Consider the following 15,072-nt stretch of genomic DNA (forward strand, 5'->3'; position numbering starts at 1 on the left):
TCATAAGTAGCACTTGGAAATTTACAAATATGACTTGATTTTGATCCTCACAACAAACCTAGGGGATAGGGACTTTTATTGTCCCCATTTTATAGATGAGGAAGCTGAGGCAAACAGAGATTAAGGATCACACAGCTAGTAGATGCCTGAGGCCAGGTTTGAATGCAGATCTTCCTGACTCGGGGCCCAATGCTCTTTACTGTGTATAACCAAGCTGCAGCACCTCATCATTGTCATTTTCCTTCTCTAAATGCAATCCATCTTATTCGTTCTAAAATAAGGCACTTAGAAAACTGAAAGCAGTACTTCCCATATGATCTGACTAGAGAGCAACAGGGTCATCACTTCCTTCATTCTGGATTCTGTGCCTCTTTCAGTGTGACCCAAGATGACCATAGCTTGTTAACTGCTATGTCACATGGTTAGCTCATATTGAGATTGTGGTCCACTGAGACACTGAGATTGCACATTTCCCCACTCTTGTCTCTTACCTCATTCCACCTCCTCTTAAAGCAGAGAAAAGTTCAGTGAGACTAGCCAATATATAAGTTGACAGTGTATGTAGTTTTGTGCAGCCATAGCCTGCTCACTCAAGAAGCAAGGGGAGGTGTCTTACTTCTCATCTTTTAAAAAAATTTCAGTTTTTATTTCCCTTTCAGGTTCACGTGGTCTCCCTTCTCCCTCCCATTTGAGAAAGCAGGAGAATAAAACCCATAACAAACAAGTACAGTCACCAAAACAAATTCCAGATTCCAAAAGCGGAGAGAGATCAGCCTGCACGTGCAGTCCGTCAGCTGTCTGGCCACAAGTGGGCAGCATGGCCATCACATCAACAGTCCTTTGTGCACAGGTTGTTCTTGCGGTCCTGCTCGCCTCCCTTTGTGTCCGTTCATGCAAGCTTTCCTTGCATTTCTCTGAAACCATCCCCTTCATCATCTCTTCCAGCACCGCCATAGACTACAGCTTGTTCAGCCTTTCCTGCTTTCAGTCTCCAGTCCTTGGCCGTGTGTTTATACATATGCACTCTTTTCTTACGCCTCAAGCTTGATCACAAGAATTGTGGTTTTGTTGGTTTTGTAGTTTTTCCTTCCATTTATGTTGTTGTAGCCATTGCGTGTCATCATATGGGTTATCATCATTCTCCTTGGCTCTGCTTGCTTTGCTTTGCAGTGTTTCATGCTTCTTTGTATTCATCATATTCCTAGTTTTATAGCCTAGTAATAATCCCATTACATCCGTGTACCGCAGTTCCTTAGCCATTCTCCAGTCAGTGGACGTTGACTTTTGTTGGCAGTTCTTTGCAACCACAAGAAGTGCTACTACAAATGCTATGGTGTGTCTGGGGCCTCTTGTCATTGACCTCCTTGGAGAGTATCCCTCACAGCAAAATCTCTGCGTCCAAGGGTGTGCGTTTGATTTACTCTTTCCCATAATTCCAGATGGCTCTTCAGAATGTTTGTAGGGATTCACACCACCCACAATGCATTCATGCTTTCTACAGCAACTCCAGCATTGACTGTCCCCATATTTTATCATCATTGAGGATTACTAAGGGCGATGTAAAACCTCAAGTTTGTTTGGATGTACAGATTTCTTATCGTTAGTGACCCGGGGCCTGATTTCCTGTGGTTGCTGAAGGTTTGCCTGTTGGCCATTCTTTAAATTCCCTTATTATCCTGTTCAGGTGCATTTCGCTTTTGTTCTTATCTATTTCTGTTCGTTATCTTTATGTCTTGGATATCAGATCCTACAATGGTTTTTTTTGATGCATGTCACTTTCTAACTATGCCTTCCGTATTTATGTTTGTTTTTTCTAATTCACATATAGGTTTTTAAATCTTCCCTTTTAAACTTCATCTTAGTAGCTTTTGCCCATCCTTCTTGCCTTTCAGGAAGATGACTTTGTTTTTAAAGCTGACAAAATGGAAGCCTAACTCTCCCCCACCCCTGTTTTTTTCAGAGACTTACAGTAAACTTTCTGAGGGAAAAAGATTCACCTTTCACCTGTTCTAGTCTGTAATTATACCCTACCCACTGTGGTGGGTCTCTTCATCCTTCTTTCCTAAGTCAGCACATAATAGACTATGCAGCAGCAGGATAGAAAAATCTACTTGGATGAAACATCCACTGCATACATCTTTCTAGGTATTAAATATCATTAAATGACAGCAGATCAAAGCTGTCTTCAACTCAGCAAAAATCCTGTTTCCTTCCCTGTCACTTCTAATGTTCAAATTAGAACCGGTGAATTTTCACAAGGCAGTGCTGCTGCAGTGGGAAGTGAACTAGTCAGGACATTGAGTCTCAGTCTTGGCTTTGTGACCTAGGGCAAGCCCCACACCTGCCCCTGGCTTGGCCCAGTCTACCCAACCAAAACTGCATATGTGAGACTGCATTATAAGCTGTAAAGTTCTTTGCAAAGCTCAGAGAAACTAGAAGGATAATGGAAGGGGCACTCCATTGGGCATCAGAGGTCTTGGGTTCAAGGCCAGACTCTGCTACTTATTTTTTTTGCCCTTTTTATTTTTATTTTTTTACTAGGTTATTATTGATGTATTTCTGACATCATCATAGTTATCCCCAGTATCCCTTTCCTAGGGAGCCATCCTTTATTAGTAATATTAATATTACTAATAAATTAGTAATATTTAAAGAGGAAAATACCCCAACCCATCTGACGAATATATTGGAAAAGTCTGAAAACGTGCAATATGCAGATTTCCCACCTCCATGAAAGGGTTGTGAGTGTTCCCTCCTGTCTCTTCGTTCAGCTCCTGCTCAGTCTTTATAATTTTGCTACATTTTGCTATCACAGAAAGTGTTGCTATAAATATGTTGATCTAAATGAGGCCTTTCTTGTCATTGATGGCTTCCTTGGGGGTTAAGCCCAGCAATGGAGTCTCTGGTTCAGAAGCTTTGGGCAGTTTAATCACTTTATTTACATAATTCCAATTACTCCCCAAAATGGTTGTCTCATTTCACAGCTCCACCAACAGTGTATTAGTGTATCTGTCATTCCAAACCCTCTCCAACATTGATGATTGCCATTTTTTGTCATTTTTACCAATTTTCAGGGTGTGAGTGACACCTCAGGGTTGTTTTTGATTCACATTTCTCTTACACATAGTGATTTGGAGCATTCTTTTGTGTGGTTGTTAATAATTTGTGATTCTTCTTTTGAGAACTGATTATTCATATCCTTTGACTACTTAAGCCATTGAGAATGACTATCTATTGATTAATTAATTGTTTTTGTTAGTCCACAGTGTCAGGTCCTATGCTGATTCTGGGGATATAAAGGAAGGCAAAAGTCAGCCCTGCCCTCAAGAGGCTCCCAATCTAATAGGGAAACAACATGCAAACAGCAGTGAACACACATGATGTAGATAGGATACATTGAAAATGACTAACAGAGAGAAGGTAGGCCCTGGAATGATGAGGGAATCAGAACCATGGTGGGATATGGCGCCATTCTGTGTTCCCTTCAACTCCACACACCTTTATTTTCTTGTCTGTAAAATAAGAGGATTGGCTTTTAAGGTCATCTCCAGCTCCAGATCTTTTGTGTCTGACATTTTTTCTCACCTTGTGTCAAAAACAGGATTGTGGGGTAGCTGCTTGGTTGTGTGACTCAGCAGTAAGGAAGAGGACTTGCCTCTGGAACAGTTGCCTTGTCCCGTCTGTCTTCCTTCTTTCCCCATACTGACAGATCAGACTAGATGGAGGGAGAGGGTGAATGGCAGAGCAGGAGCAGCGGGCTCAGTGCTGCCTAGCCAAACCCAGCCACAGGACTAGAGCAGATGGCAAGTTGGAAGTTGAGCAGTCCAGAGGCCTAATGGTGATGGAAGTGAATATTTGGCTGTTGCTATTTTATTAGTTAGCAAACAGAATGCTGCTGGTGGTCCCTCCCTGATTTGGTGCGTAATTGTGCTGTAGGTGTCAGCACTTGGAGTTGGCACAACAGCTCAGTTAGTTTGTTCTGGTGTCTTTTTGGATCTGCTCTGCCATCTCTGTGGCTTTAGTAGCAACGCACAGGGAGATGGAGGGTGAAAACGCAATCGTGTCGTTTCATAATGACTTTTCCAACACACAAAACTTCCCCAAAGGCATGTCATCTTTTTCCCCATTCCTTAGCCCTGTGAGAATTGGTCCTGGACCTCCAGGGGTCTAACCCGGGACTCTGGAGAATGATTGTTGGCGTTGTCTTGAAGGCAGCTGAATTGTACTTGTGGGGAATACCTTATGGCTGCTGTCCAAATCCATCCGTCTCTGGGAGGGACGGAGAGAGGCTTCTTTGCAAAAATGTGCATATGCAGCCCCTCTGAGGAGAACCAAGCCTGTGACTGAGGAAGGGACCCTCTTGTTCCAGACTCACTTCAAGGGGAAAGCGGCTTCCTCCTGACAGAGAACCTCACAGTGTACCAGGAATTCAACATACAATAAGGCCTACAGTGATGCTAGTTTAATTATTTTTTTTCCTGCCACCCCCGTTCCCCGTTTACCTCGAGGTAAATTTATGTACACATACTTGTCAGTACAAACCAGGGTTTACAGTGTGCTGTCTGCTGGTAGGCACAAGACAAAGCATATTGGCCAGTTAGCTCACATTCAGGCGGGTTTAGCAAAGAACACTCAAGAAAAGGACAAAAGGTTACCCTGCTTTGTCCAGTTCTGTAACCGACGTAGGTTAGCAGGGAAGGTGAGGCTCAGCAGGTTGGGGTGGGGAAAGTCACGAGGACACACAAGTAAATGGCACCTTTGACTGCCAAGATGGCCAGATTCCTGACTGACAAGTGGCTGTTGCAGAGGATTCTCTTCCTTGGGCCTTAGTCTTTTGTATCTCTTGCATCCTAGTGCTGAACTTTGATCAGTAACAGTTGTTCAGTAGAGCTCTAGGAATTTTACAGCTTTTTCTATATCATCTTCTCTCTTTGTCTCCCCACCCCCTTCCCTCTTCCTCTCCCTCTCTCTCTCTTTTCTCTCTCCCCTTTCTTCTTTTTCCCTCCCTTCCCTCCCTCCCCGCCCCCTTTTTCTCGTAGCTTCTGTAAATGTGCTGGTGCAGAACTGCAAGATCTACAACGATGCCAGCTGTGACGTGTCAGCCGATGGACAACTCCTTGCAGCCTTCATCCCCAGCAGCCAGCGAGGTTTTCCTGATGAAGGCATCCTGGCAGTGTACTCCTTGGCACCTCACAATCTGGGGGAGATGCTGTACACCAAACGATTTGGTAAGGGTCGGGCTCAGAACCAGTAGCTCTTTGAACCTTGGTACCTTCACAGTACAGTCAAGGAAAATGATGACAAGACATGGCTTGGGTGGAAACATAAGAGATCTAGAGCTGATTTCAGGGGTTCTGTCATTCGTTTTTCTGTCCTGTGTCCTAATGCTCCACATAGAATCCACTACTGACTTGGATACTTTTGGTGATAGAGAACTCACTGCCTCACAGGGCAGCCCACTCATTTGTTAGAATTAGAGTCATCACCGATATTTATATAATACTTTCCATACATTATCTCGTTTGAGCCCCCGATTTAGGTGGGTGGGATTCAGGCCCAAGTGGTCCTGACTGTAGGCCAGCACTCTTATCTGTTGTACCCTTAGGACTGTCTAAGGTTCAGAAAAGTCAAGTCCCACAGTAAAAGAGCCAGAATTTGAGCCCACGTCTCTCCCTTTTCCTGATGAACCATGTTTCCCTATTTTGACCTGCCGTGTGCCCTCCCTGTCTAGCTCTGTGGCCTTCATTCTTACAGTGGCTTCAGTGCCTTGTGACACTGTAGAGCCATGACCCAGATTGTGTGGAGGGAGTCCTCTCCGGAAGATTTGAGGAGGGATTGAGACATTTGTAGGTCATTGTGCAATGAAGGGAGCCATTGGCTGTGAAAGTAAGGTGAGGACCAGGCCCACAACTCATTGCTGTGTTGCATCCTTAGGCCCCAATGCCATTTCTGTGAGCCTGTCCCCGATGGGGCGGTACGTGATGGTTGGACTGGCTTCCCGCAGGATCCTGCTACACCCTTCCACAGAGCACATGGTGGCTCAGGTCTTCAGACTACAGCAGCCGCATGGTGGAGAGACCTCCATGAGGGTGAGTCCTGCCATTTCATTGCAGTAGCTTGTGGCACCTTTCTTAGGCCGTGTAAGAATGCTTGGGGAGGTGAGCTCCCTTAGCCACTGATCTGGGTATTGGTGCTTGGAGGATGTCCATGTCAGTCTCTGAGAGCTGATGGGGTTCTGCTGTTCAAAGTCCAGAAGTTCTAGGATGGTAAGCTAAGTACAAAGTAGAATTATTGTCACAACAGTGAGATTTTCTTTGGAAATGCACCGCTCCTTTTCCTCTCCCCTTTTGCCTCAAGGAGAAGGCTGTGTTCCTAAGGCATGCCAAGCAACCAATGAAATATTTATGCTTATCATAATAATAGAAATTTTTTTTTAAGATGCAAACTATAAAAAAGCAATCAGTGATATAACATGAAATAGTCTCTGTTGGTGTGTTATGGTACTGAGGGAAGATGAGGTGTATGGATAACTGCTTCTCTCTCAGCTCTCTTCCTGTCACTAGTTGAAAAGAAGCCTCTCACGGCAGGTCCCTTCTTTCTGTTTCCTCAGGGCAGACATGTCTTCCCCACTTGGGTTTCCTTATGGGCTTGGCTTATTCAGCCGAGGCCTGCTACCCCCTGGGAGGTAGGTCATGTGGGTGTTGGGTCTAGAAGGGAACTTAGAAAGCTTGCATTTATAGATGAGAAACCTGAGAGAGAAAAAAACATTTTGTATAGGATCTCTAACACAAGTGTACTTGTCCACTTCCTCCTAGGTTGTAAGCTTCTTTATAGCATGGATCATGTCCTGCTGCTCTTTTAACCCTAAGAGCATCTGATACAGTTCTATGGATACTTGTTGAATGAATGTCATGGATGGACTTACCTTGAGAAAAAACAAAGCAAAGCCCCACCAGGCATGGCAGATATCTAAGACATGACATAGAGACCCAGAAGCGTATTAGGAAACACAATCTCAGAAAGGACTGAGTAATAAAATCCATGGCCTCCGATGGCAGTACCAGATGTACATACAGAGTGGGGGTAATAGACAAGGTCTACTGGAGACCCTAATGGCAAGCAGGCAGGTTGGACCTCAGAGGCTCGCTGAGACCCATGACTGAAATAGGCCTCTGAAAGGTCAAGGTAATAGCATTTTGTATTTAAAAGATGCGTTCATGGAAGAAAACCCAGGAACCAAAGGGAGGAGGGAGAGGAGCATGGCTGTGAGTGTTTTAGGTGATGATAAATGGGGGTATGAGCCGAAATGACAGTGTCATCAGAATATACTACAGATGTGTCCTGCTGGACACAAAGAGGAAGGGAATGAAAAATTCAGGGAATTTCGTTTATCTGCACGTTGGCTGGAAATTTGTCTACTAAAAACATAGTAGCTGAGAATTTTTTATTTTCCTTTATAATCATTTCCTCCTTCAAAGTGTGAAGGAACCAACAGTGGGAAATTCTATTCTGACTCTGATTCTCACCAACAAGGAAGAATTAGTTGTTGAATTGGAAATAATGAGAATCTTGGAGGCTTTGACCACTTTATTTCTGAATTTGTGGTAGAGGAAAAAGCAATCCAGGTAGAGTATAGCACATATTCTAGATTTTGGACAGGCTCAGAGTGAGCATAGGTAGGATCTCATGAACTAAACTTCTTTGGGGTCACTGGCCCAGGAGAACGTGCTCAAGAATGGAATTCCAAAGTTACATAATAATAGCAGCTGACATTTCTGAAGCATGTAGTATAGGGGTGGTGAACCTGCTGCCTCAAGGCCGTATGTGGGCCTCTAGGTCCTCAAGTGGGGCCCTCTGACTGAATCCGGACTTCAAATCCCCTTAGTAAATGGAATAAAATAAATAATTAAAAAAAAATTAAAAAATCAGATGGGTACACTTTGAGGACCTAGAGGTGACCCACCCCTGACCTAGCATGTGCCAAACATTTTATCATCATTCTCTCATTTGATTCTCATGACAACTCTGGGATGCAGTTGCTGTTTTTTGTCCCTGTTGTGATGTGAGGGGGCGGAGAAGGGGGACTTGTCCAGAAGGACCAACGTGGACGCACCAACAGATTTCATGCTTTTTTAATGTACCAAATGGACCCAACAGTAGACATGAGGATCAGTCTGTGGCAGAGTCCTGATGTTCAGAATGAGCTGAGTGATAAGGAAAGCCAAGGACAACCAAAAGAACTGTCCAGCTCTGGGGGAGATGGAGGATCCAAGGGACTGAGCACTGTACAGAACAGATGGAAGCATGACCTCCAACCCCAAAGAAGGCAGAACCATCCAGCTCTCCCTTTCCTTGTTTTCTTTGCCAAAGATAAAGATCTTTGGCTTGGAAAGGACAGGACAAACATGCCTAATAGGGAGGTTAACATCCACAGTTAGCAGAGAGATTGGAAGATATTACATGACTGTCCTTTATGAGCTCAAGTCAGCCATGTCATGGATTACTGAAAGAAGTGACAGGTGTTATTGCTGAGTAACTGCTGTCTGTGATTGTGGAGAAGAAGGGAGGGTAGTACAGGGTTCAAGAAAGGGAAGAGAATGGAATTGGTAAACTATATAGAGCAGCAATTTTGACTTTGATTCCAGGTTAAATCTTAGAATGGATTATTAAAGATAGTGAATGACCATCTTGGTAAAGGCAACAGTCATGATAGTGAACCTCCCCCTCACATTAATCAGGATTGGCCCAAGCTTTCCAGAAATTACTAACATAAAAACAAAAGCTATAAAGCACCTGTGTTTAGGTTGGGACAGTTAAGGGAGAGAATAGGTCCTGCCAGACTCTTTTCCCTCCCCAACTTTTTTGATGTGGTTACTAGACAGGTAGATAAAGGAAAACCCTAGAGATAGAATTTTACCTGAATTTTAGCAAAATGTTCAAATCAGTCTCGTCCTCTTCTTGGGGACAAGATAGAGAGATGTGGGCTGGACTCAAGCGTAGCTCGGAGGATTTGAACATGGTCCAAGTGGCCACAATTGAAAGGTTTGGTATCAGCTGAGAAGAGGAGGCACTGTGCTGTCCTTGACCTTGGGCAGTTGAACTTTGTTGTCGGTTTCTTGGATAGACAGAGAAAGCACGTGTATGAGACTGGTAAAGGGCACGAAGCTGGGAGGGAGAGCTGATGGCATATTATCAGATTTCAAGACATTCTTGGAGAATGTCTAAGAAGGGGAAATGAGTAGCAGCCATGGTCTCTGGCTGGAACCCTGGGCTTGGAGTCAGAAAGACCTAAGTGCTTATCTTGCCTCCTGCACTTCTCAGCTGCTGTGTGACCCTGGGCAAGTCATGTGGTCTCTGTTTGCCTCAGTTTCCTCATCTGTCAAGTGGTAATAATGACAATAATAGTAACACCTGCCTCTCAGGGCTGCTTTGAGGATCGAATGAAGGTTTGTGTGAAGCACTTTACAGACCTTAGAGCCCTTTATGGAAATGCTCACAGTCTTAGACTTAGACTTGAGAAGTAGCAAGGCTTGCCTTGCCATCACCATCAGTCCTCTAAGAACAGGGATCTTGAGGGACTATGTGCATACTCAGCATGAGGCTGGTGTGTGATGCAGCAGCTCAGAGAAATAACGCAGCCTTACCTTACCTTGAGAAAGACAAGAGCAGGGGCATCCCACTGCCCTCTGCTCTGTGTGGTCGGGGTTCTCCATTTTAGGAGGCTTCTGGGGAGGGTGCTGAAGGAACCTGAGAGGCATTATCTGGCTTGCCCCCAACATGAGTTTTTTTCTGAGGTGCATTGACTTTATCTGTAAAATGGGGAAAATCATCCCTGGAGTAGCTGCCTCCCAGATTTGTAGGGAACCTCAAAGAAGACCATTTATGTTAAGAGCTGTACAAACCTTCAAGTCCTCATTATTGAAAAGCAGCATTGATAGAGCCCGGAGATGAGCTGAATGCAGTCCCTGCCTCAGACACAGAGTCCGACCTCAGACATGGAGAGCCTGGCCTCTGACCATCTTTTCTCAGACCTCGAGTTTGCAGAGAGAGCACCAAGCTGCCTGGCAGGGAACATTCCTCCTTTTGAACTCCCTGCAACAATGATATCCCAAGGCCACTCCCTGATCCTCTTATCTTATTCTTTTTAAATTAAAGAACATCCAGAAGAGGGTACCCAGAGCACTGGAGGGCCTTAGATTCATGCCTAATGAGAGATACTGGGACAAAATGGAAGGTGGAGCCCAGAGAAAAGAGGACTTAGGGGCTGCTAGGCCCCAGAGGACAGAAGGAGCACTGCTGCAGAGAAGGTACAGAGGAGCAAGTTCATCTTTGAGCTTTGGAAGAATTCACAGTTAGGACTGTCCAGAGTGAGCTGTGATGGCCTGAGGGGTAGACTTGATCACCACTTGGCTGGTATATTTTAAAGGGATTTCTTATTCAAGCACATGTTGAACTAGATGAAATCTGAGGTTCCTTCCAAAGTCAGGGGGCCACCTGCGGAGATTTCCCAAGCCCTAATGTATCTCAGCAGCCATCTTCAGAAGTTTGCTTGGTGGTGTGGTGGGAAAATATCCAGTGAGTAAATCAGTGAATGAAAAGGAAGCATTTACCATGTGCTGAGCAGTAGGCATCCAGTGAGACAAGTGAGGCAATCTGTGCCGCTTAAGGAGCTCACTTTGAGTAGGGAAAGGCAGCACACACAGGAGGTCTCTGCTACTGGTCAGATGGACAGACCGAGCAGACCTTAGGGTGCAGTGACAAAGGAGCTTCTTTAATGTCATTTCTCCTCATAAAACCCATGCAGAACCATTTGAGAGGTGGGTGGTCTCGAGACACTTATCAAGGTTCTTGAGCTTACCAGTCTCTGGCTAGCAGTTGGTTGGCAATGGATGTTGGGAGTGTTTGGAGATGGCAGGCCTCCTCTCCACAAGTGGTGCTCCCCTTGGTGATGACTTCAAGGACGGAGCTAGAAAGAGAGCTGGTGGGACAGAGGGCTGACACAAGGCAGGGTGGTTTGCCCTGCATGGCATGACCCTTCCTTTTTCTCCCTCAGGATGCCTTACTGCTGCAGCTAGTCTGGATCGTTGGCCCATCAGTGGTCAGTGGCAGTGGCATAAATGATGGGGCCTTTCTCCTGAATGATGGTACAAGGGTAAAAGAGTGAAACACATTACTTGAATAATCCAAGGTTCCATTTCTTTGTTGATGTGGTTGCTTCCTTCCCTGACAAAGACTGCGGTTCTCTTGACAGCTGAGAGCCATGATTCTTTGAGAATTGATGTGTCAGAATTTCATCACCCTATGATTGATCTGGTCTTGAGCCTCTCCCTCCAGCTTTGCTCTGCCAGACACACAGTCCATCATTGGGTCATTCCTCAAATCTTCTCAGTCTTTGCAGGACCTGCCAGGTACAGGCTCCATTTCCTTAACCCAGGACCACCTGTGTGCTCTGATGAAGTACTGCAGTCAAATTTGAGTGGAAGCTGATTGAATTGAGCAGTAAGATTAAAGGCACATAGTGAAATTTGTTCCCATTTATATAGTGCAACAAGGTTTACAAAGTGCTTTTGCCTCAACAGCCCTGTGAGGCTGGCATTATCCTAATTTGACAGATGCTGAAATTGGCTTTGAAAGCGAAGGGGCTTGCCCAAGGTGATACCCACTAAGTGTCCCAGCCAGAAATGGAGTCTCATAACTTCTTTTCTTAAACACTTGCCCCTTGCCCCTGCTGCCCCTCCCCCACACACCCCATCAGCTTTCACAGAGGAAGCCCACTTGTCTCCACTCCAGGCAGCACTGGGACCTGAAAAGCATCTGATATTTCTGTAGCAGCATGTCCAGTGGCTGTGTCTTAGCAAAGTCCCCCAGTCTTCCTACCTTCTAGCCTTCCCTAGTTGAGGCTTAATTACTCATAACCTTTGAAAAACTAGACCTGAATTGGAAGCTATAGCATATACCTCCAGCTGTCCCCTAGTGTTCTAGGCACAGCTCACATTTCCTGGCCTTGGTGCAGCTGCTATCTCCCATAGGTAGCCTGAGGGAGCTGCTTTAGGGCATGCTGGCATTGGTCCAGGAGCAGAAGTGGAAATGGTGGGGAATGTATTGTCATGTATAGGCCTGGCAGCACAGGAAAGGCATCCATCTGGAGAAGTCTGGACTGAGAAGATTTGGTGCCATCCTGCTGAAGCCTCCTTGCAGATCCTTGCTTCCTATCAATCCAGCCTTCCTGAAGAGTGATTTCTCAGGCCTCCTGATCAGGCTTTTGGGATGTTCTTTAAGGCCCTAACTGGCAGTCATGAGAAGAAGATGAAATTCCTGGTGTCCTTACTGTCAAGGAGTGACGATCCTTCCCAGGAAGGTTAGGTCAGGCCATCCACAGAGGACATTTCTGTGTCCTCTGACACTAACATGATTACCTACTCCAAGCCCCAGCCTTGTGGAAGGGACCACCAGCATAATCTACCGAGCACTGGCTTCTTAGGGAGAACAGACATTATTGCTTGACATCTTCTGGCCATTCTGTATATGGAGAAGCTCCTCAGTGCTTAGCCAGGATCAAGGAAACAGGCCATTGCTAGAAGACCACAGAGAACTTTATTTTCCACTAGCTGCGTTGTACTTCTTTTCATGTTAAGAAATGTTTTTGATTGATGTCTGTATCTCACTAAAACCAAGGCATGGGATTTAATGAAACAGCCAGGTTTCTCCCACATTGCAAAAGTCAGAGACTTCTCAGAGGCAGCTTGGCTTCTGTGCTTACAGGCACAGCTTTGCCACAAGGTGGAAGGTCCAGCTGCTCTCTCCCTCTGAATTCCTCTTCTAAGTCAGGCAGCCCTTTGGAATTCACCACAGTAGCAATCAGATGAGCCATTTCTTAGGGAGGAGAATCCTCAGGGCAAGTCCCTCTAGTGTCAGAGCTTCCCTTCTTCCCCACTGAGGGAACCTGTGGGATAATCATTCTTTATTAGTCTTGGCTCAGTTTTCCTGGGTTAATCAATCCTAACAGCCCACAGTCTTTTTGAACAGTGGTGTCCAACTCAAGTAGAAACCCTGTGACCACATAGAAAACCTCAAACTGACATTACCTATATTGTATTACATTTTTATTTATTTTGTTAAACACTTCCCTTAGGGTGTGACGGGTGGTTGGTGGTCATTTGGACCAGGGTTCCTAAGTTTGACATTCTGCTCTAGATGGATCTCTTCATTCACAGTTTCTGCCCTCGGTTTTTGTGACAGGTAGATTTACCACCTTGCATTCTTTGCCTTCCTTTCCCACAAATCCCTCTGATCTTTGTTCCCTTCAGTCAGTCCTTATACCTTTCAGCTGTGCTCTGAGTCATACTTGGCTCTTGGGGGTCTCTTTTCTACCAAGCCTGTATATTCTCAGTTCCTTACTTTGCCATTTCCTTTGGTTGCATCTGCTCAGCCATCCCTTCCCCTTCCCAATCTCTTTCTAAGCTGCTTCCTTGAATATCTGTTCTTATATTCCTTTTTCTCTGCCTAGATTGACACCTGTAGTGTTTCTGTCTGATCATTAAGGAAGGTAAGCCAGACCCCACTCCTTCCCAGCTCAGTCTCCTGACTGGGTATGATGATCCCTGTGATTCATAGTTCATTTTCTGTCTCTCTGACTCCTTTATGCTTGAAGTGATGTGATTTTTTTTTCCCCTCCAAATCAAATCTCTGGAGACCTCTGAGCCAATCCTTTTCTGAATTCCCTTCCAACATTCATTTTCCAGTTGGAGGAAGGTGCAGTATTATACCAGAAAATTGCAATTACCTTTCTAAAACAGTGGCAGCTTGCATATTATAATGACTTTGGCAATACTACTAAAGAACTCAGAAGGAGCCACCATGACCCAGCTCCCCCCACCCCCAGCCTAGAAGAGAATGGTGGCATTCTGGGGGATCAGCAACCATGTTGTGGTTCTTCCCCTCGGCTTCAATTAGACAACGTCAGACTTGAATAAAAGAGGATCTCTAAGGTCTGTCCAACTCTCAGCTCCTGTCGACAGAGAGAGAGTTCTGATTGGCCAGACCTCTTGAGGGAGTTCAACAAAACTCATGGGCATGAGAAGGGGTGAGGGTTAAAGGTCAGTGACTCAGATACCAGGAGGGACCAGCCTGTATTTACCATACTTGTCTGAGTTTCATTGGATGCTGTCACTCCTTTTCTCTCTGGGTTATTTTATACGCAGAGATGTTTAGGTGAACAGGGGGCAATTCCCTTTTCCATTGAATCCATTTTATTATGAATGAGCTAGACATGTAGCCCCAGGGAGGGGCAAAAAATGAACAAGATAGCTGGAGGGAGGTCTCCAGCACCCTGGAGAGACAATATGGAGAGCATCTGTGGGAGAACATGGATGAACAACTTCACAGGAGGCAACATCTAGACCTTCTGCACTGTGGAAGTCACCTCGCCCTGAGAACCTCTGCTCCCAGGAGGGGTGCCCCCTGAACCCAGGGCAGCTTTGGCACTACTTCTCACAAAGCTGAAAGCTCCTCAGTCTTTGCCAGGAGGTGATTCTTCCTGTATCCACTTTTGACTCTAGTTCCTGGACCTCAGATGTGGGGAAGACACCCCACGGGCTGCATGTATTTCTATGTGGTAGAATCATCGAGTGATTAAGAAAACTGCAGCTTCCCAAAGACAGTGCCTCCCGCTGCCCTTCACTGTCGTTGGAGCAGGGCCTGTCTTTCTTTTTGCTCTTGTCCGTGTTGCCAGGGTTTTAACATAGTGCCTTAGCGTGTAGTAAATCCTTACTGACTTGTGGCCCAACACGTTATCCAGTGTGGCATCTATCCGTAGCCCTCTATGGGATGGATGAGCTTGATGGCTTGCCCATTAACTGAGTACCATTGCCTGAACAGCATTCTTCATCCGTTGTTTTCTCCTGGGTGGACAGTTAGGCCAAACTCTTTTTGGTGGTCATCTATCTCTTGTAACACTGCAGTGTTGTGGGATCTAATATAGTCGACATAATGCCATCTGGGCACAAAAACATCTGAACAGCCTCACCATGTACTGTAGTGTAAGGATGCTTTGAAATAGAATCTCACCGCTGT

The 15,072-nt window shown here is 45.4% G+C and overlaps 1 protein-coding gene across 11 annotated transcripts in view; it reads left to right on the forward strand.

Annotated features, from left to right (window-relative positions):
- AMBRA1 (autophagy and beclin 1 regulator 1) overlaps window positions 1-15,072 on the forward strand; it is a 186,261-nt gene that overhangs the window by 126,713 nt on the left and 44,476 nt on the right. For all 11 annotated transcript variants that reach the window (XM_072617660.1, XM_072617670.1, XM_072617669.1 and 8 more), the window contains 2 exons: window positions 5,040-5,228; window positions 5,935-6,089. In XM_072617660.1, the coding sequence (XP_072473761.1) occupies window positions 5,040-5,228; window positions 5,935-6,089 (344 nt within the window). The remainder of the gene's footprint in view (window positions 1-5,039; window positions 5,229-5,934; window positions 6,090-15,072) is intronic.

The sequence above is a fragment of the Notamacropus eugenii genome, chromosome 6, assembly GCF_028372415.1.
Source record: "Notamacropus eugenii isolate mMacEug1 chromosome 6, mMacEug1.pri_v2, whole genome shotgun sequence".
In the NCBI taxonomy this organism is placed as follows: domain Eukaryota; kingdom Metazoa; phylum Chordata; class Mammalia; order Diprotodontia; family Macropodidae; genus Notamacropus; species Notamacropus eugenii.